This window comes from Xyrauchen texanus, chromosome 16, assembly GCF_025860055.1.
Source record: "Xyrauchen texanus isolate HMW12.3.18 chromosome 16, RBS_HiC_50CHRs, whole genome shotgun sequence".
Classification (NCBI taxonomy): domain Eukaryota; kingdom Metazoa; phylum Chordata; class Actinopteri; order Cypriniformes; family Catostomidae; genus Xyrauchen; species Xyrauchen texanus.
The window spans coordinates 44,194,317-44,219,489 of NC_068291.1; the positions used below are offsets into that span (position 1 = coordinate 44,194,317).

Genomic DNA, 25,173 nt, shown 5'->3' on the forward strand with positions numbered 1-25,173 from the left:
CCGTTATCCAAATAAAAAAAAAATTACAGTAGCATTTTTACAGTCTTTTACCGTTAATTATACAGTAAAATTATACATTTTACAACTAAAAAACATCATTTTTGTATGTTTTGTCACATTAAATGTATTATAATTTATTACCGTATATTTTAAGGTAAGCACCCGTTATCCAAATAAAAAAAAATTATTACTGTAGCATTTTTACAGTCTTTTACCGTTAATTAAACAGTAAAATTATTCATTTTACAACTAAAAAATATCATTTTTGTATGTTTTGTCACATTAAATGTATTATAATTTTTTACCGTATATTTTAAGGTAAGCACCCGTTATCCAAATAAAAAAATTATTACAGTAGCATTTTTACAGTCTTTTACCGTTAAAATGACTTTCTTTACTTTTGTAATGTATAAAATATGCATTAGATTGTACACTGTAAAAATGTTATTTGAGATATATTAAAAATGCATTTCTTGTGGAAACTGGTTTTCAAATGAACTGGTTTTATTAATGCTATTAAATCTGATTACAGTAATAATAAAGAATATTAGTAAATGCCAAGAAAATTAAAATGCATATTAAATAAACCAGTAATAAACCCCAGTCCACTTCCACTGCGATCTGCACTTTAACACAAGAGAAACACAAAACCCCGAGTATTGTAAAGGCCAGCCCTTTAGAGAGGCTTTAAATGCCCCTTTCAAGCGTTGGACAGCTGGAGATTGGGTAAAAGGTGACCCAAACTGTTGCAGAGGACACATGCCGAACAGCTGCAGATCACGTCTGCAGAGCGCTTGAAGGATCAACAACAGTTCGACTGTTCATACCCAACACAAATCCTAAAATAGCATCTAACAATGTTGCTCTGCAGCTTTACGAAATGTGTGAAACCTGCTGCATGCTTCTGTAATTCCCATGCATTCAATCCCACACATGCAGCTAACAGACACTAATCAAGAGTGCTACGACATTAGCATGTCCTAAAGTATATCCAAACGTACTGAGATGAAGTCTCTGTGAGCACACGACACGTCGATGCATCAACAATGGCGACAGACGGAGGGGGAAGTGTCTCAAAAGCCCTCTAATCACACACCGAAATGTACTGAATGAGGGGAACGCATTTAGGCTGGACGGGTTTGTGGGGACGGTCGCAGCTTTGACTCTTAAATCGAACTTCCGCAACTCAACAAATGCTTCATTTTCTGGAGAAAGAGGATGTCCTTAATACTGATGATCTTTAGTTTAATACGTTCCTCTTTACTTTGTCTTTGTACGTGTCTCGGCATATTTTGGGCCTTGTGTGTTCAGCACATCGTGTTTAAAAGACACCTGATGTCTTTGCATCGTTGTTTCGATATATTTGTCTAAAATAAACTATTATAGAAATCTCACACACACACGGTCAAACTCAAGCTCATCCTTTGACCTCTTCTTTACCTTTTTAAAAGCAGATAATATACTGTATATATATATATAAAATAACATCTTTCAAAAATGGCTGTAATTTTAACAGTAAATGACTGTAAAAATGCTACAGTAAAAAAAAATAACTTCAATTGTTTAATGGGTATTTACCTTTAATATACGGTAAAAAGACAATACATGCAATTTTACGGTAAAATGTTGTAAAAAATTATGTTTTTAGATGTAAAAAGTATCATTTTACTGTAGAATTAACAGTACAAATGTATATTATCTTTAATAAGAGAGTACTTGTACTTTTATGGTAAATTATTACGGTAAATTATTGTTAAAGTTTATAACAATAATCAGGTGTTCCCAGAATTCCCTGCGTGAAGCATCCCATTTCATTATATTTGATCAGATAACTTGTGTTTCTTCTTATTTTTAATATTTTTAATATCAGTTATGTTTGTTATATTTGATGTGTTATTGCATTATTTCACTTGTGTTACCCTGATGGTGTTTGTGAGTCACTCTTCTTGAAAATTTGGTATTTATTTTTGTTATAAAGTGAAAAGTTGATTTTTAAAGTTTCTGAATGTTAGTGTATCAAGTTTATATAATTTAATAACATAAATGTAATGAGGTGTAAAATATACAGGCATCAAAATTGCATCACCGTGTTTTTTACGGTAAAAGCTGCCGGTAATTTACCGTAAATTTTACCGTTTTTTTATTTTTTTTATTTTTTTACAGTGGTAAAACTAAAATTAATTAAAATACAAATTTCTAACACTGTTTGAATAAAATCCTGCATTGTGATTTATGATGAACTGTAGGATGAACGATTGTATTAATTATGGTATTTTTGGTTTATGAACATTATGGTTACTATGGTCACATTTTTGTTTTTGAAAAGTAGACATGGTTGAGTTTACTTAATTTTATTTTTCATTTTTGTTGCATAGTTTTAAAATGAACCCACAAACTAATGCATAAACAATTAAGACTGATATTACAATTTATACAGTAAACCCTAAGTTGGAAAAAAGATACAAATTATACACTTTATTTTACCTTGCAACATCAATGCATGGTATGTTTTTTAAAAAAAAAAAATTATTAACCCATAACCATAAACGATTAAAGCATAAAGGTTGATATTATATATGTATATATAGGCTAATAAAATAAAATTATATATATATATATATATATATATATATATATATATATATATATATATATATATATATATATATATATATATATATAAATGTATATATATTTGTAATTATTTATTTATTTATTTTATTAACTCATAACCATAAACGATTAAAGCATAAAGGTTGATATTATTTATATATATTTTTTATTTTATTAATTTTTTAGACTGCAATTAGTACACTCAAACAAAGCTGTGTTTTAAGTGAACACTGCTACTTACTGCCCCAGTGTGAGTGTGTGCTGAAGTACATTACACTGGTGTTATCGCGAGACTGGACCATTAACAACCTGCTTGAGACACACACACACACGCTCCCGCTTCATGCGCACGGGCTCGAAAATACAACCGAGGAACAGAAACACAGACGCCAACATCTGGACACACACACCATGAAAGCCCGTCAGAACATCTGAGGACACATCAGTCCGTGTGAGTGTGCGTAAGTGAGTATGAGCTTTGATGTGAACTTCCATTCAGTGTTTGATACATTGTTTCATCAGCGCGAGCGGCGTGTTTGATCGCGACACTGTCCGAGTTCCGCCGCTGCGCTCCTCACCTTTACACTGCAGCGATTCACGAGCTCTATTAATGGCGTTTAGTTGCTCTCTTTGTGTAGTATCAACACGTTACCTCCCGAAATGTTTAACATAAGCTCAGGCGCAGTTTCAAGCGATTAAAGACGCGTAAAAGTTTTTCATATCGGCTCATTCATCAAAAGTTCGCTGCTGTCTGGTTTAAAATAAAGTATCTTGTTATGCGCTTGTTTGTGTTTGAACAACTTTCTGTCGTTTTAAGGGATCGTGTTATCATTATAACAGTGTTAACGTGCATTAGTGGGAACTTTGTGGCTTCCGAGGAACATATGGCATAAAGACACAGCTGGAGGTAAGAAGCTGATGTCAGAGCAGCTGACTACACACACACACACACACACACACACACACACACACACACACACACACACACACTCTCTCTCATTCTGCTCACATGGACTCGAGATAGAGACTTGCGTTTGGTCTGCTGGTGCTGTGGAAGTGTTCTTATGCTTCAGTTTCTGATGTGTGTCATGTTTTATGAAGGTTTTGTTTGTGCATGACTGGATTTACTCATTCAATGCTGCTGTTTGAAAGGAAGCGCTCAAACTAAAGACCAACTTCTCTAAACACTCATATAATAAGGTATGTTTTGTATTTGTGCCTGCTTTTAAGAGTTTGAACTGTTCCTTTGTTGAGTTCTCTGATAAACTGTAGCCGCATGAATGACACAAGAGATGGAAGTTGTTACATTTACAGTGAAACTATGGTAACGTGTTCATTTTGACAGTTGCTTTAGATGTGCAACGATACTTTGCAATTGGGTTCTATTGGAAGGTGTCGTCATGGTGATGGTTTCTAGGTGTATAAAATGTTACAATGTGTTTCAGTTTATAAGCTGTAGCTACACATTGCCACAATGCATGTTTGGTTTTGTTTACATATGTTTACTGGTATGCACAGGGGTTGATTTACTTTTGTTTGTCTGGCCTTTAGATGTGTCGTTATGTCTTTACTCTTAATTAAGACCGGTGTTAGTGTTTCTATGAGAATAAAGTTGTCTTAAGTGGCCAGTGAAAGGACAGCAGTGATTGTACGACAGTTAATATAGTTGTGCACTGCAAGAGCACTAATAAGACAAACGGTTTGGGTTTTTTAATGTAGTGTGCAGTGGGGTTGGGTTTGCTTTTGTTTGTCTCCACTGGCTTGTAGATGCGTCATTAGGTCTGAATGGCTGCCCGGCGTTTATTTAACATCCAGTTTTTCCTGTTTTCCGGCAGGTCACAGAAATAAGAATGGAGTTCCCAGACCATAGCCGGCAGTTGCTGCAGTGCCTGAGTCAGCAGAGGCATCAAGGTTTCCTCTGTGACTGCACCGTCCTCGTCGGAGAGACTCAATTCAGAGCGCACCGGGCCGTTCTGGCCTCCTGCAGTATGTACTTCCACCTCTTCTACAGGGATCAGCTGGACAAAAGGGACGTTGTGCTTCTGAACAGCGACATTGTGACGGCGCCAGCTTTCGGCTTGCTTCTTGAATTTATGTATGAGGGCAAACTGGAATTCAGCTCGTTGCCCATCGAGGACGTCTTGGCCGCCGCCAGCTACCTGCACATGTACGACATTGTGAAAGTGTGCAAAGGAAAGTTAAAGGACAAGGACCTGAGCTTCCTGGATGAGAAGATCGGAGATGGGATGGTCACGAGCGGTTTGGATAAGGGAAATTGTGCTGAAGCGCGCTGGCACGCGCCGCAGGCCCCCCAGAGAGCTGCCACGGCAGACAACTGTGACATGGACAACGGTGACGCGAGCCCTGCTGTCACAGATTGTGATAGGCCCGTGCAGAAGGCGAACGGTCACCCTGGCGGGTCCCCGGACCTTGTAGGTGTCAATTATGTGTCAGCAGAGGGCGACCCTTGTGTCCAAACAGCTGGAAAAACAAAAGCTGATGTCAGGAGTTCAGCCATCGGCTTGTCCCAGAGGTCCCGGGCGGTGGATGACATGGACTGCGCTTTGGATTTGTCTTTCAAGCCTCTGTCGAGCCGAGACGGCTTCCACCCCTCCTTCCTCTCGGGACAGCTGGCCCTCGACAGCCAGCAGCAGGCCACGGAGCCACTTGTTAAAGACGAACACGACTTTCTGTCAGAGCAGGAGGACGGCGAGCCCGTGAGCCCCGTGAGCCGGCGCTTTGGGAATAGCGCCAGGAACTCAGTGGTGACAGGGTTCGCTGCCCTCTTCCCCGGCAACAACGGCCCGAACGCGGACGACGACCTGATGGAGGGGGAGGGCCGGCGCGAGGAGGGGCCTCCCCCCGGCCGGTTGCTCGGAGACAGCGAGGGGGAAGACGAAGACGATCTGGCGTCCTCGGACATCTCGACGTCCAGCGGCGTTCTGTTATCCGGCGGCCAGCAAGTGTGCGTGTGTCCGCTCTGCAGCAAAGTCTTCCCGAGCCCGCACGTGTTGCAGTTGCACCTCAGCTCGCACTTCCGCGAGAAAGACGGGGTGCGTTCCAAACTCTCGCCCGACGGATCCGTGCCGACGTGCTCGCAGTGCGGCAAGACGTTCTCCTGCATGTACACGCTAAAGCGGCACGAGCGCACGCACTCCGGCGAGAAGCCCTACACGTGCGGCCAATGCGGAAAGAGCTTCCAGTACTCGCACAACTTGAGTCGGCACGCCGTCGTGCACACGCGCGAGAAGCCGCACGCGTGCAAGTGGTGCGAGCGACGCTTCACGCAGTCTGGGGACCTGTACCGGCACATCCGGAAGTTTCACTGCGGCCTCGTGAAAACCCTCACGATTGGATAGTCACTCAAACACTGTGGCTTCATTAAACTCATTGCAATGAAGTATTTAATCACGTCCTTTGATATAAAAACAATAAACGTACTCAAATAATATATTGTTACTAGTAATAACAATCCAGTATTTAGCGTTTGGCAGAGACACGGATTTCCGTCTAATATAAAAATGATTCAAATTTGACCCCTTCACAGAGAAGCTTGAAGTCTTTCTGTATGTCCTCAATTTAACTGTTCTTGAAGTAAACAAATGCATATTTAATTTATTCAGTTATACTCTGTTTTTGAGATTTTAGGGGAATCTGATGGTGTGATTTATGTTTTTAAGTGGATCTAACGAAGGGTTTTGTCATTAAAATGTATCAGTTCTGCACTTGGCGTCGTTATAAGTGACATTGCCTGTTAAAGTCCTACTTCAGTTTTCCTTAATAATAACTTAAAGACAAATGAAGGACGAGTTAACACTGATTCCGCTAGTGCTAGTGGTTCTACTGGTTTCACTGGAACACGTCTCTGTTGTTTCTCTTCTCTGTAAACATGGTTGAACAGTTTGACTCCGTTTGGATTTCAGGGGAACTTTAAGGTCAGAATGGCTTGAACCTCTGAGACAATGTTTCCTTTTCATTATTTCATGTTGTCAGTGGATTGAAGAAGTCGAGATGAAGAAACGTGTACGTTTGTATAGTAACGCTTACTGCTGTATGTTTATCAGTCCTGAGAAAACTTGATTAGAGTTATTTATTAGTTTGTTCTTTCTGGTTCAGGGTTTACTGTAGACATTTTAAAGTAGAGAACGTACCGTGCTGGTTGGGAGAATCGATCGCCGCATGTGCCGATCTGGATGTATCATCTCGTGTAGATAAGCCATCGTAAATGAAGTTTGACTTCACCGATGCTAACAAGCACTTCCTTTGAACATAGTTTCTAGAGACGACACTGATATACTGTAGGCTGCTATTTCTAACTGTATATTTATTTTAAAAAATTTAAAAAAAATGTATTTTATTTATAAGATCATGGTCACATTTTCATTTGGACTTTAGTACGACTGAGGTCTCGTTAAAGCTGCGACGCTTCCTGTTAACTGGAGAGTCTGAGTCTTCCGATTGTAGCCGAGACGACGACGACGTTTGTCGTTGTTTAACGAGATCAACTAACCGTGCCGTTACAGCGGGAGTCGAGAGATACTGTAACGGTAAATGTGAAACGTATGAAATGACGCAGCGACGTTTGTCCGAGACATTTCTCGAGGAACCGTCCTAAACGGCGGGATGTGCGCTCGGTCATTTTAAGATTTACCTATTTCAATTTCATAACGAACTGAATTGTCATCTTTTATACAGTTTTTAAAGTAGTATTAATTTAGTTAAACACTTAGAATTTGATTATTAAAATTTTTTATTACATTTTTTTTGGGTATTTGTGTTATGAAATTTAAATGTGTAAATCTTAAAAATAAGCATGCATATATAGATAGATATATATATGTTTTTTTTGGGGTTGTCGGCATGTAAAACCACATATGCATCAACACGTGCATTGATTATCTGTTTTCAATGATGCAATTAAGTTTGTGCACTGGACTGCTGCATGCTTGCACCGTGAACGATGATTTTGTTGCACAAAACAAGATTTCACAGGCCGGTAATTTAGAAGATATTATTAAAGATATTTGCAAATTCTCTGTTTTTGAGAGAACATGCCGAAATGTTGGGAGTTTCTCTCTTATTTACATACTCGTTACAGTATGTACAGTGATGACACATGCTGTCGTTCAACCGCGCATTAATTGCACCTGTCGCAATATATTTACTCATGGTGGGTCTTTACATACTTAAGCCGTCAACATCCGTAAAAGCCAACATATATGAATGCAATAATGAACATTTATATACTTCAGAGGCATGTGAGGTACAGGACGGGTCATGTGACTCATTTTTTTGGGATTGTGCTGCCGATATTGACACAGTTCTCAGTTCAGTCTGCGGCACAACAGCCGTATGACACCTGGATAAATGTCTTCTAAAGGTTCAAACTGTGAAATTGTATAATCAGAAGTCATATTTATTGATTTGTTTCTTGTGCAAAATGTTACTGTACTATATCAGAATTTCGACTTGAACGATACTAAGTGAGAACTTTTTACTAGACTTTGTAGAAGTGCCATTATATGTAATATACGTTTTTGATATAAAACATATTTTATAGGAAACAAATGATTCATTGTTAGTGAATGTAGATGACAATCTGTTCGATCTGAACTTGCTTCTTTGGTAATTTATTTAGATTTTCTGGCATTTTGTTTGTGTGTTTGTTTGCTTTCTTTGGGCACATTTGACCTTTTGTGTTTGTGCTGTGAAAATGTGACAATCTTTCATCTTTATTTCAAATAAGAATAGATTAAACAACCTTTTCTGTGGAATCGTTGTGTTTGTCTTTTGAAATGATACATTTACATTTATGCATTTGGCAGATGCTTTTATCCAAAGTGACTTACAGAGCACTTATTACAGGGACAATCCCCCCGGAGCAACCTGGAGTTAAGTGTCTTACTCAAGGACACAATGGTGGTGACTGTGGGGATCAAACCAGCAACCTCCTGAGTACCAATGTATTATACAGAGCACTTATTACAGGGACAATCCCCCCGGAGTAACCTGGAGTTAAGTGTCTTACTCAAGGACACAATGGTGGTGGCTGTGGGGATCAAACCAGCAACCTCCTGATTACCAGATTACCAGTTATGTGCTTTAGACCACTACGCCACCACCACTCCATGATGCTCGACTTGATGCATTTTACAAATGTACAATTATAAACAAAGAAACGTATCAAGGAATTTAAATCCTTTTCAATCTTAAAAGATCGTGGACATTTTTAGAGTGACTCATTTTTATAATCCATACTTTATCATCCTATTGACTTCTGCACAACTTCACATTCACTGTTTCCTTAATTAAAAAAAACACCTTTCTATACGGGACGCTCATTTGCATACCGAGCAAACAAACAAGTGATGCTGGAGTCGGGAGAAAAAATGCGCAACTAATTCACGATCTCAAAGCCAATTCACCGGTCTCATTCTCAGCGACTGGGATCCTAATTATTCTCCATCTGCACATCTAAAGAAATCCAGCTGCTCGATGCGATTCTCTGAACCCTCCCCCATCCAGACCACACGCTCTGAGAGAGAACGACCCCCATCTACCCCTCCAGATACCCCCGGCCCCGTCCCACTCTTTTGTTTGGAGGTAGTCGTTTAGTGTGTCTATTGTCCGCAGCACCTCTCAAGTTCTGCCTTGACGTTCATCTAACCAAGATGCAACGGTTTAGACCGGTTTAGAGAGAGAATGACGTGTAAATAAGGGTGTTATGGGTCGTTTAGACATGAATACAAATTGTTGTTTGACTAGTCTGTGATGAACTCTTTGTCACAACTATTCAACTGTAAACTTCTAAACCAGTGGATCTCAGCTGGTGGGTCACCATCCAAAAATGTGTCGCAGGTCTGTTCTGATACGGCCGCAGATAACGGGTAAAACAATTCTGCGTTCCTTCACAATAAGTTTTGCGTTCCTTCACAATGGTTTTGCGTTTCTTCACAATAAGTTTTGCGTTCCTTCACAATAGTTTTGCGTTCCCTCTCAATAAGTTTTGCGTTCCTTTACAATAAGTTTTGCGTTCCTTTACAATAATTTTTGCGTTCCTTTACAATAAGTTTTGCGTTCCTTCACAATAGTTTTGCGTTCCTTCACAATGGTTTTGCGTTTCTTCACAATAAGTTTTGCGTTCCTTCACAATGGTTTTGCGTTCCTTTACAATAAGTTTTGCGTTCCTTCACAATGGTTTTGCGTTCCTTCACAATAAGTTTTGCGTTCCTTCACAATGGTTTTGCGTTTCTTCACAATAAGTTTTGGGTTCCCTCCCAATAAGTTTTGCGTTCCTTCACAATGGTTTTGCGTTTCTTCACAATAAGTTTTGGGTTCCCTCCCAATAAGTTTTGCGTTCCTTCACAATAGTTTTGCGTTCCCTCTCAATAAGTTTTGCGTTCCTTTACAATAAGTTTTGCGTTCCTTAACAATAAGTTTTGCGTTCCTTAACAATAAGTTTTGCGTTCCTTAACAATAAGTTTTGCGTTCCTTCACAATACGTTTTGCGTTCCTTCACAATACGTTTTGCGTTCCTTCACAATACGTTTTGCGTTCCTTCACAATAGTTTTGGGTTCCCTCCCAATATATTTTGCGTTCCTTCTCAATAAGTTTTGCGTTCCTTTACAATAAGTTTTGCGTTCCTTTACAATAAGTTTTGCGTTCCTTTACAATAAGTTTTGCGTTCCTTCACAATAGTTTTGGGTTCCCTCCCAATATATTTTGCGTTCCTTCACAATACGTGTTGCATTCCTTCGCATTGAGTTTTGGGTTCTCTCACAATAAGTTTTGCATTTGTGTTACCACAACATTACTATAGTAACACCATAGTTAAACTATTGTATTTGCATAGTAAAATCATAATGCACACACAATTATTATTTTTACTACCATAGTTTACATTTTTCTGCATTATTACTTTGGTTTCACTACCAATATTATGGTTAAAATATTGTTACTGTAGTAAAACGATGGTAAATTTATTTTGAGGTCACGAAAAACTATTTCGGAAAACAAATTCCCGCCCTGTCCTCTGAGGGGCTCCTTAAACAATAGACGTGTGTGTGTGTAATAAAATGTGAGTCTGTTATATGGGTTTGGAATGACATGAGGATGAGTAAATAAAGAGAATTGTCATTGAACTGTTTCATATGAAGGATATTTTGTTGTTTAGTTTTGTATGATAAACCATTTTGCTCATTTTGATGTCCAATTTAAATTCCATGACTGGTTGTTCTCTTTGATAAGCATGTTGTCTCCTTTTGGACTTAATTAGATGTGCGTTTTGCCCTCGCTTATCAAAAACCTTCATGTAATTTCCATTTTACCACAGCGAGCACATTTGCATGTATTCCCAGGTGACAGGAATTCTTTGTAGGAGAAGTGAAGTTGAAACTTGGATGTCTTCACCTCGCAAGGCCAGCGGTGGGAGACCTTGACCCCTGAACGGACGGCCAGGGACATCTGGTGCCTTGCCATGTTTATTTATTTATTTACCTCACAACAAAAGACAGGTGGTCACACTTGAAAAGGAGAGATTCAACCACACACACACACACACGAAAATAAGCAATGCTCTGTCAGAGGCGAGACCTTTGTGTCTTCTTAAAATGATGTTACTATGGTACAGGGATGTATCGGATGGGAATACCATAGTAGCCTACTTTTGTCTTGATGATTGATTACTATATTCATGTAACATGATATTAAGTTTCTCAGTGTCTTCTCATAAATAAATATAATTAAAATGAGCCTGCTGTTACAGAACCATGATACAGTGATGATAATATACACCTGTATTTTGATATATTATGTAAATATCATGGTATATAAGCTATTTTAAGGTTTTCCCACAAAAAAAACCTCCCTGCAACGTTCTGGGAACGTTAGTTTATGGTTATAAAACCTAACAATAATTAGTGAACGTTCCTGTTAGGTTGTCACAAAAACCTCCCTGCAACGTTCTGGGAACGTTAGTTTATGGTTATAAAACCTTAAAATAATTAGTGAACGTTCTATTTAAGTTCCTGTTAGGTTGTCACAAAAACCTTCCTGCAACGTTCTGGGAACGTTAGTTTATGGTTATAAAACCTTAAAATAATTAGTGAACGTTCCTGTTAGGTTGTCACAAAAACCTTCCTGCAACGTTCTGGGAACGTTAGTTTATGGTTATAAAACCTTAAAATAATTAGTGAACGTTCCTGTTAGGTTGTCACAAAAACCTCCCTGCAACGTTCTGGGAACGTTTATGGTTATAAAACCTTAAAATAATTAGTGAACGTTCCTGTTAGGTTGTCACAAAAACCTTCCTGCAACGTTCTGGGAATGTTAGTTTATGGTTATAAAACCTTAAAATAATTAGTGAACGTTCCTGTTAGGTTGTCACAAAAACCTCCCTGCAACGTTCTGGGAACGTTAGTTTATGGTTATAAAAAACAAAAAAACAGAGAGAACGTTCCTAGAACGTTAGGAATTGGTTCCTAAAAAAAATAACCTAAGGGGAACGTTCCATGTTTGCTGGGATAGGTCTACGAGACGTTTGTCATCAGTTGTGTCTCGGATGTCTTTGAGACGTTCATGATTTAGTCTGTTTGTAAATTTGATCTTTTTAAGATGTTAAGCAGATGTTAATGAGATGCTTTCCAGATGAAACGCTCTTAAACAGACATTTTGGAGATGTACGCCTGCTATCTGGGTAGTTGTTAAACTTCACGTAACTCCTCCCTCACCACGACACCTTAACAACCATTCAGAACACCCTAGCAACCACAAAGCAATGAGCTATCTGATATGGCCTAATATCTACTTGGTTTCTGACTCGTGATTTTTTTGACTCCGTCACCGCTCCATGAGCGTCTGTCTTTCCTGATAACGTTTATTAGTAACTCCTGGCCAAGCATCGCCCTGTCTTGTGTTGTATATGAGCTCATGGAGGAGCAGAGGAGGTGTTTGTCCGCACAGCTGTCACCCCTTCACTTCAACGCACGTGTATTTATAGTGTTGACATCAGCGAGGCAGGACTGTCTGTGCACAGCTGTTCCTGTACTAATGGGGGGTGGATACGGAGCCACACGCCTGGACTTAAGTCCGTCCAGGAGTCAGCGGGGCCCGTCGGGCCTTCAGGGACCCCTGGCATGTGTCGCAGGGAAAGAGGAGCCTCCTCGGAAGTCGCGGCTGTGACCTTTTACAGTAAAACCCTTATGAAGAAACGGCCCAACAGCTGCACAGACCACAAACAAAAGCACATCACCATATAAGTGAAGAGACAGAGGTACAGATCAGATTTAGCACTGAGTAATCTGAATAGAAATTAAATACTGGAATCTAATTACCTTTTAAGTCAAAGTAATGTAATACATTCACTTGAAAATACTTGTAATCAGATTACAGTTACTTAAGGGCTATTAATTACATTACTTGTTACACATATCTCATATATTAGTTATACAGAACATTTAAAACAGTTCAGGAGACTCTGTGCTGTCAGTAAAGGGTTAAACTTTCATGAGTCATGTGGCCAAACAACATGGCGCTGACCACAGCGGAGTTTGTCTTTGGGAGAAACGGCAACAAAACTACATCTGGTGAGAAACCTCATTAAGTTTTTACACTGAAACCTGTTTGAGTCAAAAGATTCGAGTCTCCAGTTTCATCTGATGTGACATTTTTAACATTTGAGCGATTTATCGTGAAACGCCGCGCTGTTAAACACAATGACCACGTATGTGGACTACAGGCTCATTTTCCTTAAAATATCCTATATTCACTGTTTATCACAAACTGATAAATGTGTCTTTCAGAGGCTTTATATGGAGTTATGATGAAAATAACGTACATTTCAAACTGTTCTGAGACCAGTGCAGACAGACAGCACACTGGAGGTTAAGTACTGCACTAAATAGGGAGCAAGGGAGCATCCTATAGCTCTCTATGCAGTTAAGTCATGCACTAAATAGGGAGCAAGGGAGCATCCAATAGCTCTATGCAGTTAAGTCATGCACTAAATAGGGAGCAAGGGAGCATCCTATAGCTCTCTATGCAGTTAAGTCATGCACATAATAGGGAGCAAGGGAGCATCCTATAGCTCTCTATGCAGTTAAGTCATGCACTAAATAGGGAGCAAGGGAGCATCCTATAGCTCTCTATGCAGTTAAGTCATGCACTAAATAGGGAGCAAGGACGCATCCTATAGCTCTCTATGCAGTTAAGTCATGCACTAAATAGGGAGCAAGGGAGCATCCTATAGCTCTCTATGCAGTTAATTCATGCACTAAATAGGGATCATCATATAGCTCCCTATGCAGTTAAGTCATGCACTAAATAGGGAGCATCCTATAGCTCTCTATGCAGTTAAGTCATGCACTAAATAGGGAGCAAGGGAGCATCCTATAGCTCTCTATGCAGTTAAGTCGTTCACTAAATAGGGAGCAAGGGAGCATCCTATAGCTCTCTATGCAGTTAAGTCATGCACTAAATAGGGAGCAAGGGAGCATCCTATAGCTCTCTATGCAGTTAAGTCATGCACTAAATAGGGAGCAAGGGAGCATCCTATAGCTCTCTATGCAGTTAAGTCATGCACTAAATAGGGAGCAAGGGAGCATCCTATAGCTCTCTATGCAGTTAAGTCATGCACTAAATAGGGAGCAAGGGAGCATCCTATAGCTCTCTATGCAGTTAAGTCATGCACTTAATAGGGAGCAAGGGAGCATCCTATAGTTCTCTATGCAGTTAAGTCATGCACTAAATAGGGAGCAAGGGAGCATCCTATAGTTCTCTATGCAGTTAAGTCATGCACTAAATAGGGATCATCATATAGCTCCCTATGCAGTTAAGTCATGCACTAAATAGGGAGCATCCTATAGCTCTCTATGCAGTTAAGTCATGCACTAAATAGGGAGCAAGGGAGCATCCTATAGCTCTCTATGCAGTTAAGTCGTTCACTAAATAGGGAGCAAGGGAGCATCCTATAGCTCTCTATGCAGTTAAGTCATGCACTAAATAGGGAGCAAGGGAGCATCCTATAGCTCTCTATGCAGTTAAGTCATGCACTAAATAGGGAGCAAGGGAGCATCCTATAGCTCTCTATGCAGTTAAGTCATGCACTAAATAGGGAGCAAGGGAGCATCCTATAGCTCTCTATGCAGTTAAGTCATGCACTAAATAGGGAGCAAGGGAGCATCCTATAGCTCTCTATGCAGTTAAGTCATGCACTTAATAGGGAGCAAGGGAGCATCCTATAGCTCTCTATGCAGTTAATTCATGCACTAAATAGGGATCATCATATAGCTCCCTATGCAGTTAAGTCATGCACTAAATAGGGAGCATCCTATAGCTCTCTATGCAGTTAAGTCATGCACTAAATAGGGAGCAAGGGAGCATCCTATAGCTCTCTATGCAGTTAAGTCATGCACTAAATAGGGAGCAAGGGAGCATCCTATAGCTCTCTATGCAGTTAATTCATGCACTAAATAGGGATCATCATATAGCTCCCTATGCAGTTAAGTCATGCACTAAATAGGGAGCAAGGGAGCATTATATAGCTCTCTATGCAGTTAAGTCATGCACTTAATAGGGAGCAAGGGAGCATCCTATAGCTCTCTATGCAGTTAAGTCATGCACTAAATAGGGAGCAAGGGAGCATCCTATAGCTATCTATGCAGTTAAGTCATGCACTAAATAGGGAGCAAGGGAACATCCTATAGCTCTCTATGCAGTTAATTCATGCACTAAATAGGGATCATCATATAGCTCCCTATGCAGTTAAGTCATGCACTAAATAGGGAGCATCCTATAGCTCTCTATGCAGTTAAGTCATGCACTAAATAGGGAGCAAGGGAGCATCCTATAGCTCTCTATGCAGTTAAGTCATGCACTAAATAGGGAGCAAGGGAGCATCCTATAGCTCTCTATGCAGTTAATTCATGCACTAAATAGGGATCATCATATAGCTCCCTATGCAGTTAAGTCATGCACTAAATAGGGAGCAAGGGAGCATTATATAGCTCTCTATGCAGTTAAGTCATGCACTTAATAGGGAGCAAGGGAGCATCCTATAGCTCTCTATGCAGTTAAGTCATGCACTAAATAGGGAGCAAGGGAGCATCCTATAGCTATCTATGCAGTTAAGTCATGCACTAAATAGGGAGCAAGGTTAACTCATTCGGTTTACTTTACTACTCCAAGGTACCTCAAATAATATCATGGTACTACAATGATTAATGTACAAAACAGTGCAGTAGTACTATGGAGTCCAGTTTCTCCAAACCAAAAGTGTGTAAATCCTCCAAGTATTCACGAGGGCTCATTTTAATATAAAGAAAAGTCAAAGTTGATCAATGATCCCAAGTTTGCTCTTACTGTAAACAGTCCAAACAAACCCCAGACAGCTGGACATGAATGAATTATATTGAGCTGCTGCCCTCTGGTGGGGGGATACGGTTAAGACTTCCTCAAACCATATTAAACTGTAAACACAGAGTAAAAGAGACCGCCGGGGTTCAGAAAACCTGCCAAATAAATTATAACTAATTGATTCACCATAATATTTTATAAGATATTTTAAAGCCCTTTCACTAAATAATAAGACACAATTTGCAAATCATCAAGGTCAAGTATTTATTTCAACAGTCATTAAGTACACAAGTGGGGAGTAAGAAACAATGTAAGCGTATATAAAATAGTAATCTCATTTACATATCATTGGTAATGCATTAAAATAATGTCTCCGACAGTCATCCATCAATGCACGCGTATATCAGGACGAGCAGTTCAAGCACAGGACTCGGTCGTAACGCTCGCTGTAACTGTGAACAGAACAAACATACGAGTCATTTCACAACCGTTCGAGCACAAGAGATACGGTTCAACAAAACAGGAAAGTTCAAATTTATTTGGGTAATATATAGTGAAGAGGTCCTTTAAACTAGACATTTAAAGCACGTAAACCATCAATGGCAAAAGAGTTGGGAGTCCTGTCTCAGGACCTCTTGAGACCATATAAACACAGTCTTGGTCTGGGCTTATGGTCAGGACCTCTCGAGACCATATAAACGCAGTCTTGGTCTGGGCTTATGGTCAGGACCTCTTGAGACCATATAAACGCAGTCTTGGTCTGGGCTTATGGTCAGGACCTCTTGAGACCATATAAACGCAGTCTTGGTCTGGGCTTATGGTCAGGACCTCTTGAGACCATATAAACGCAGTCTTGGTCTGGGCTTATGGTCAGGACCTCTCGAGACCATATAAACGCAGTCTTGGTCTGGGCTTATGGTCAGGACCTCTCGAGACCATATAAACGCAGTCTTGGTCTGGGCTTATGGTCAGGACCTCTCGAGACCATATAAACGCAGTCTTGGTCTGGGCTTATGGTCAGGACCTCTCGAGACCATATAAACGCAGTCTTGGTCCGGGCTTATGGTCAGGACCTCTCGAGACCATATAAACGCAGTCTTGGTCCGGGCTTATGGTCAGGACCTCTCGAGACCATATAAACGCAGTCTTGGTCTGGGCTTATGGTCAGGACCTCTCGAGACCATATAAACGCAGTCTTGGTCTGGGCTTATGGTCAGGACCTCTCAAGACCATATAAACACAGTCTTGGTCTGGACTTATGGTCAGGACCTCTCAAGACCATATAAAACGCAGTCGTGGTCTGGACCTATGGTCAGGACCTCTTGAGACCATATAAAGGCAGTCTTGGTCTGGGCTTATGGTCAGGACCTCTCAAGACCATATAAAACGCAGTCTTGGTCTGGACCTATGGTCAGGACCTCTTGAGACCATATAAACGCAGTCTTGGTCTGGGCTTATGGTCAGGACCTCTCAAGATCATATAAACACAGTCTTGGTCTGGGCTTATGGTCAGGACCTCTCAAGACCATATCAACGCAGTCTTGGTCTGGGCTTATGGTCAGGACCTCTCAAGACCATATCAACGCAGTCTTGGTCTGGGCTTATGGTCAGGACCTCTTGAGACCTTATAAAGGCAGTCTTGGTCTGGGCTTATGGTCAGGACCTCTTGAGACCTTATAAAGGCAGTCTTGGTCTGGGCTTATGGTCAGGACCTCTTGAGACCTTATAAAGGCAGTCTTGGTCTGGGCTTATGGTCAGGACCTCTTGAGACCTTATAAAGGCAGTCTTGGTCTGGGCTTATGGTCAGGACCTCTTGAGACCATATCAACGCAGTCTTGGTCTGGGCTTATGGTCAAGATCATAGTGGTCTGGACTACACCTCTAGCAGTACAAAAAAAAAAGGTTACACATCAAAACCTTTCGGTCAAAAATGACCGTGAATACCAAAGGGAGGCGCCATTTTTCAACGCCATAGGAGGGTTAAGTGCGTGTATATGTTCATGTTCACTCACTCTGTAACGGCACATAATGAGCAGCAGTGATTGGAGCAGCTGTTGCACTGTTGGGTGCATGCAGGACACGCAGGACGCTCGCACTGCGCACACGGACTCCTCGAACCGGAAACCCTCTGACATACACAACACGCTGTAGTCGCTGCTGCCGGACCTGAACACGGAGTTATTACAACACAAGTCATCACAGACAGAGCAGGAAGTGACATCACAAAGCGCTTGTACCAACGGGTCAATACCAAGCTAGTTAGAGCCCATCAACTACACCATTATGGGGACAAAACAGTGTCGGTAAATGGTCAATTCTGGGGTTTACAAGGACAGAGTATTATTAAAAATAATTGCTCATAGACCGCAGGTGACCCGGACCTCAAGCGATCTCATAGATTTACCCGAAACGGCGTTCGTCTTCTTTAATCTTCCATCAGCGCCGATGAGCGTCTGTCCTTTGAGGAGCGTCTGATGTCCAGAGACCGATGACGGTACAGCGGTCGGATCGGACACTTGAACATTTGATCCCTTCTCTCCGTCCACATTCCAGATTCGACTCATCACCGCTTTAGTTCCACTGAAGAGCAGGTTTTTGGTCTTTTCTGATTAAAAGCAAAAACAAAATGCACTTAATAAAATGAGGATAGTGTGTCACTGTAAAGCTAATAGAGTTCAACCAAGTGGATTTTGGCAACACCGATAAACAATATGGAGAAAAATGCTGAAAACAGCCATTAAATTGGTGGTTAAGTATAAAAAAATAGGGATGCACCGAAATTTCAGCCGTCGAAAATGGCACTTTCGGTCTTTGGCCGAAAGAGAAAAAAGGCCGAAAATATGAGCCGAAAATACCTCCTCGCCCCGCCCCTCAGTGCTCAGATTTCACTCTGGATCGATCTAGCCCTTATCACAGCGCTACCCAACAAAGGCGATCATGTCAGCGGTGTGGAAATTCTTCAAAGTTTCTGATAAGGACATCAAATATGCGATCTGCAGTGTTTGTTCAGCAGAACTTTCAAGAGATATATATACACACACACACACACACACACACACACACGCGCGCGCACACACACACACACACACACACACACACACACAGTACAGCAAGAGATTCTACAGGAAAGCGCCCCGATCCACAGCAGTGCCACAACTAGAGCAGCTACACCACAACTTGAGACGTATAGTGGAACTACGCCAGAAGCAGCAATCCCCTTGACTACGGTCGCATAAACAATCCCCTTGACTACGGTCGCATAAACAATCCCCTTGACTACGGTCGCATAAACAATCCCCTTGACTACGGTCGCATAAACAATCCCCTTGACTACGGTCGCATAAACAATCCCCTTGACTACGGTCGCATAAACAATCCCCTTGACTACGGTCGCATAAACAAACACCGCTTTCCTTTGCTTGCACGGATTGCGCACAGGTATTTATCTGCCCAAGCACCAGCACAGAGAGTGAGAGACTGTTCAGTGCAGCATCTCATGTTCTTGATGAGCTTTCAGACAGGAGAGACTGTCAGAACGTTTAGCAACTTTTGTTCTTGAAGAGAAACCGGTCACTTGTACTTAAATAGAAAGCGGTCCAATATGATGTGTATAGCAATTACATTACACTTGTTCTTCACTTGAGGATACATCTGTCGTTTACAGTTGAGGTTGAGTTCAATTACTGTTGTTTTGCACAATAATGTTCACTTAAAGTGTGTACATACGATGCTATTACATATCTATATCTAGATATATGTATAGCTATATCTGTATATCTATATCATATCTATATATATATATATATAGTTATATATATAGTTATAGATCAGTGGAATAGAGGCCCTCTGCCATTCTGTGTTCTGCCTTTTTGTTTTAATTAAAATTACTGTTGCATATTAAAACTTTTTGAAAGATGTTAGCTAAGTTCATTACTTGACTGTTGTTTTGCATATAATAGTTTTCTAAAACTTTACATTATTTGGATAATTGTTAATAAAATCTGTAAAATTAGATTTTTACAGAATTGAATGAAGAATAATATTTATAGTTTTAATATATTTTTTGTCCAATTTTGGTGTGTTACTTTCAATAAAAGTGTGATTTATTTTATTGGTTTGTAGTTTTTCAATTCAGATTCATTAAATTCATGAAATTAATGAAAAAGTATAAAATTAATACAATTATACACAACATTTTTTTTTTTTTTTTAAATAGGTACAAATTTCGGTTTTCGGCCAAGTGCATCCTGGATTTTCGTTTTCGGTCCAGAATTTTCATTTCGGTGCATCCCTAATAAAAAAATTAAATAAAAACGCAGTTTGTTCAACCAAAATCCCCAAATAACATCGGACTTTAAACGAGCCTGAAACACACCCAGGACTCTTATTTTGAATGACGTCTCGGCTCACAGTTCTTTATATGAATTATTGAACAAAGACATCACATAGATTAATCGATAAAACGGATATCTCTAAAAAGAGACCATTTAACAAAACGTTTTAGCAACACAACGTTTCCAGAACAACGTCTGTGGTCACATGATTGGGGCTAATTAGAGTTTACCGTAGTGATGTTTCATACGTGAACGATTCTGTCTTTCTGAACTAATCGTTCTCGTTCACGTCCACGCACGGACTCATTTTGCGCTCACTGGCACCGCTGTCTTTCAAACCAATAGCCGCGTTTCCACTATCGGGGCAAATGAGGGCGTGCTAGTGCGTGCCAGGGCCAGCTTGCGTTCCTACGGTCACTTCCGGGGCTCCGTCATGCCTCCTAGCGGCTTTCTTGAGACCAATGGTCAATGGCTTTTGGCCCACCCATTACCCTTGGGCCAAACAAGTTAGTTTCGCGGAACTTCCCAGGTTGTGTCCAGCGCACAACGGTACAGGTTCAGGGGAGAAAAATAAGAGACGACATGCGGGCAAAGTCCAAATCCGTTAAAATGCCCAGTGGACAAAGTGGTGACAAAAGAAATGTAATTCCATGGAGTGAACTTTCATTGACTGTGCTGGGACATCGTCCCGCTGTTAGTGGAGAGACCACTCGGGACAGCACGGTAGTTGCAGTAGGCGAGTCGTCAACGCCAACTTATCTTGCATATCATTCCTGCTGAACAAATACACCCCTAATTGAACCCGTCTGAACTGGTGCACTGGTGAATCAGTCATCATGAAAGAGGATCTGTTGACCGGCTGAATGAGAGACATAATTTAAACTTGTTTTGTAGGCTAATATTTATCGCATAGCTTGATAAATGGCCACGCTCAGTTCCAGTGTTGGGTGTAATGCATTGCCAAGTAATTAATTACTGTAAATTACTTTTTCATTGAATTAGTTACTTCTGATATTTAATTGTATTAAATACTCTATAGACTCGAGAACAGTTCTACATAAAACAAGCGTATTTTACATCAAAATGTAACATCTAAAATGTTAAATTGTATTTTCAAATTTAACGCTGCACACTTAATCTTTGGCCAGCTCATGAATAATTAATTTGAAAGTATTAAAAGAACAGTTTCATGTCTATCCTTGTATTTTTCATTTGTTGAGGTTGATCAGGGTTTTAGAAAGTAATTAGTAATAAGTAATCCAATTACACTGTAGAATATGTAATTAATTACTCTTTTAGAGTAACTTATCCAACACTGCGGAGATCACAGCGGGACTGTTCGCAAATGCACGAGTTTATTTATGGTAATTGTTAATGGATATTAATAAGCAATATACAACTTACTATTATATACAGTGGGTACGGAAAGTATTCAGACCCCCTTAAATTTTTCACTCTTTGTTATATTGCAGCCATTTGCTAAAATAATTTAAGTTCATTTTTTTTCCTCATTATTGTACACACAGCACCCCATATTGACAGAAAAACACAGAATTGTTGACATTTTTGCACATTTATTAAAAAAGAAAAGCTGAAATATCACATGGTCCTAAGTATTCAGACCCTTTGTTCAGTATTTAGTAGAAGCACCCTTTTGATCTAATACAGCCATGAGTCTTTTTGGGAAAGATGCAGCAAGTTTTTCACATCTGGATTTGGGTATCCTCTGCCATTCCTCCTTGCAGATCCTCTCCAGTTCTGTCATGTTGGATGGTAAACGTTGGTGGACAGCCATTTTCAGGTCTCTCCAGAGATGCTCAATTGGGTTTAAGTCAGGGCTCTGGCTGGGCCATTCAAGAACAGTCACGGAGTTGTTGTGAAGCCACTCCTTCATTATTTTAGCGGTGTGCTTAGGGTCATTGTCTTGTTGGAAGGTGAACCTTCGGCCCAGTCTGAGGTCCAGAGCACTCTGGAGAAGGTTTTCAGTCCAGGATATCCCTGTACTTGGCCGCATTCATCTTTCCCTCGATTGCAACCAGTCGTCCTGTCCCTGCAGCTGAAAAACACCCCCACAGCATGATGCTGCCACCACCATGCTTCACTGTTGAGACTGTATTGGACAGGTGATGAGCAGTGCCTGGTTATCTCCACACATACCGCTTAGAATTAAGGCCAAAAGTTCTCATCTTGGTCTCATCAGACCAGAGAATCTTATTTATCACCATCTTGGAGTCCTTCAGGTGTTTTTTAGCAAACTCCATGCGGGCTTTCATGTGTCTTGCACTGAGGAGAGGCTTCCGTCGGGCCACTCTGCCATAAAGCCCCGACTGGTGGATGGCTGCAGTGATGGTTGATTTACTACAACTTTCTCCCATCTCCCGACTGCATCTCTGGAGCTCAGCCACAGTGATCTTTGGGTTCTTCTTTACCTCTCTCACCAAGGCTCTTCTCCCCCGATAGCTCAGTTTGGCCGGACGGCCAGCTCTAGGAAGGGTTCTGGTCGTCTCAAACGTCTTCCATTTAAGGATTATGGAGGCCACTGTGCTCTTATGAACCTTAAGGGCAGCAGAAATGTTTTTGTAACCTTGGCCAGATCTGTGCCTTGCCACAACTCTGTCTCTGAGCTCTTCAGGCAGTTCCTTTGACCTCATGATTCTCATTTGCTCTGACATGCACTGTGAGCTGTAAGGTCTTATATAGACAGGTGTGTGGCTTTCCTAATCAAGTCCAAATCAGTATACTCAAACACAGCTGGACTCAAATGAAGGTGTAGAACCATCTCAAGGATGATCAGAAGAAATGGACAGCACCTGAGTTAAATATATGAGTGTCACAGCAAAGGGTCTGAATACTTAGGACCATGTGATATTTCAGCTTTTCTTTTTTAATAAATGTGCAAAAATGTCAACAATTCTGTGTTTTTCTGTCAATATGGGGTGCTGTGTGTACAATAATGAGGAAAAAAAATGAACTTAAATGATTTTAGCAAATGGCTGCAATATAACAAAGAGTGAAAAATTTAAGGGGGTCTGAATACTTTCCGTACCCACTGTATTTTAATCTATTTAAACTAGTTTCCTCCTATTCTTTTGCACTGTAGCATAATTAAATAATCCGACCACAGATTACAAACTAGTAAATACATCTACAGTGTAATTACATTACTGTACCAATTACTCTTTGTGAAAAGTAACTGCATTACTTATTACTTTGTAAAACCCTGATCAACTTCAACCAGATGAAAAATACAATAATAGACATGAAATTGTTCTTTTAATACTTTTAAATTAATTATTCATGAACTGGCCAAAGAATTTAAAGGGGCAGCGTTAAATAAAATAAAAATATTAACATAAGACGTTAAATTTCGATTTTAAATCCACTATTGTTTTATATAGAATTGCACAATAATCTATGCAGTATTTAACACAATTCCATCAGAAGTAACTAATTAAATTACTGAAAAACCTGAGTAATCCCTTACTTTTTCCATTATCACGTGAATTAATTGCTTCGTAATGATTACACCCAACACTGTAGATCACGTTGAATAATTACATTGATTAAAAATCTGGTAATTGACAAAAGGTAGTAACTATAATGCTAATAAAATACAGTGGTAATTAATTATATTTTTAAATATCCCACACGGATTTTATCGACCACTTCGAATATGCAGATTTTAAAACAGACAGGTGATTACAGATCAAACAGGCGATTGATATTTCTACAAACATTGCTTTTAACCGTGAACACACTCTGCAATTGTTTAATCTCACCGTAAATCTCTTGTTTGTATTGGAGTCCGAACACGCCATAGTTACTCATCTCTTTCTGCCCAACATGAACTTTATACTGGGAGGAGAAAGTCTCGCTGAACGGATAAGAGCGTTTAGGCATTTTTTTTTAGTAAAAAAAAAAGAATGTGTAAAATACAAACAAACTTGCTAAACATAAAAACTGCGCCACAGGAAACACGTGCCCAGTTCGCGCTTTAACAAGTCCGCTTCTTCTATATCTGGTCAGCGGCGGACATGCGCGCGGACGTGATTACCGCCACCTGCTGTTCAGTGCGAGTATTACAACAACAAACGACTTCACACTAAAAACACTCAAGCATTGATGTTCATGCTCTATTTCTTTTTTTATTTTTCTTCATACAATTATTTAAGGAAGCAACTGGTTATATAAATCATGGTGTTTATGCAAGATTATTATTATTTATTTATTTGTTCGTTTAATTTTGGAAATATGTTGCCAACTCTGTAATAAGTGCAGACATTTGAGTTTACCACCACCACCACCATTCAAAACTAATGGGCAGGCCTAGTCATATAGATCAAAAGAGAACCATATTCCAAAAATAGTTTACTCTGTTACTGATACCCACCTCCTTTTTGTTGGTTAGCTGACTTGACTTTTATCAAGGTTTGGTTCATGGATCAGAGTTCAGATGTACGGATAGTGTTTTCTGTGCTGCCTGGAGGTTTTAATGGCACTGTGTTCCTATTGAGATCAGACCATCTTGGCACAGATCAGAGGAAACAGAATGTTCTCCGTCTGTATCTATTCCTGACACAGCTAATGGTCTGTCTACTCTAATCTAATTATATCTGACTTCAGACAAAACGCTGAGAAACCTATAAATACTATTAATAAACCATTTTAATTTGGCACAACAGAATAAAACCTTACGGCAAGACAGTCTTTCTAAGAGTGGCATGACCTTATTCTACAGTATTGCTTTGATTACTGTGGAAAACCTGCATTAACGAAACTGCAGTGTGAGATAAACCAGGAACTCTTAGGAAACTTTCAGTGGTTTAAATGAAACGATGGGGTGCAATCTACAGAACACAATGTGATCAAACGGGG

The 25,173-nt window shown here is 40.1% G+C and overlaps 2 protein-coding genes across 7 annotated transcripts in view; one reads left to right on the forward strand and one right to left on the reverse strand.

Moving 5' to 3' along the window:
* Nucleotides 1-8,496, forward strand: part of zbtb42 (zinc finger and BTB domain containing 42) — a 51,945-nt gene extending 43,449 nt beyond the window's left edge. Inside the window, exons 1-2 of one of the 6 annotated variants that reach the window (XM_052145482.1) lie at nucleotides 2,939-3,078; nucleotides 4,449-8,496. In XM_052145482.1, the coding sequence (XP_052001442.1) occupies nucleotides 4,464-5,972 (1,509 nt within the window). In that variant the 5' untranslated portion in view covers nucleotides 2,939-3,078; nucleotides 4,449-4,463 and the 3' untranslated portion in view covers nucleotides 5,973-8,496. Of the gene's footprint in view, nucleotides 1-2,938; nucleotides 3,079-3,117; nucleotides 3,814-4,448 lie in introns of those variants that run through there. The other 5 variants (XM_052145481.1, XM_052145485.1, XM_052145484.1 and 2 more) reach the window with 5 other exon arrangements.
* A 7,723-nt stretch (nucleotides 8,497-16,219) lies between these two features.
* siva1 (SIVA1, apoptosis-inducing factor) lies at nucleotides 16,220-24,295 on the reverse strand. Its single transcript, XM_052145501.1, has 4 exons — nucleotides 24,078-24,295; nucleotides 18,369-18,569; nucleotides 17,977-18,130; nucleotides 16,220-16,416 (listed from the first exon to the last, which is right to left on the reverse strand). The coding sequence occupies exons 1-4, from the start codon at nucleotides 24,196-24,198 to the stop codon at nucleotides 16,368-16,370; spliced, it is 525 nt and encodes a 174-aa protein (XP_052001461.1). The 5' UTR covers nucleotides 24,199-24,295; the 3' UTR covers nucleotides 16,220-16,367.
* Nucleotides 24,296-25,173: the final 878 nt, after the last annotated feature.

Bases quoted from the DNA above. Each gene is read 5' to 3' on its own strand.
- siva1 (XM_052145501.1), bottom strand. From the start codon at position 24,198: ATGCCTAAACGCTCTTATCCGTTCAGCGAGACTTTCTCCTCCCAGTAT. The intron at 18,131-18,368 runs GTAAATCTATGA...CTCCGTGTTCAG, and splicing joins GAAGACGAACGCCGTTTCGG to GTCCGGCAGCAGCGACTACA. The intron at 16,417-17,976 runs GTGAGTGAACAT...TTCTGTTCACAG, and splicing joins TCATTATGTGCCGTTACAGA to TTACAGCGAGCGTTACGACC.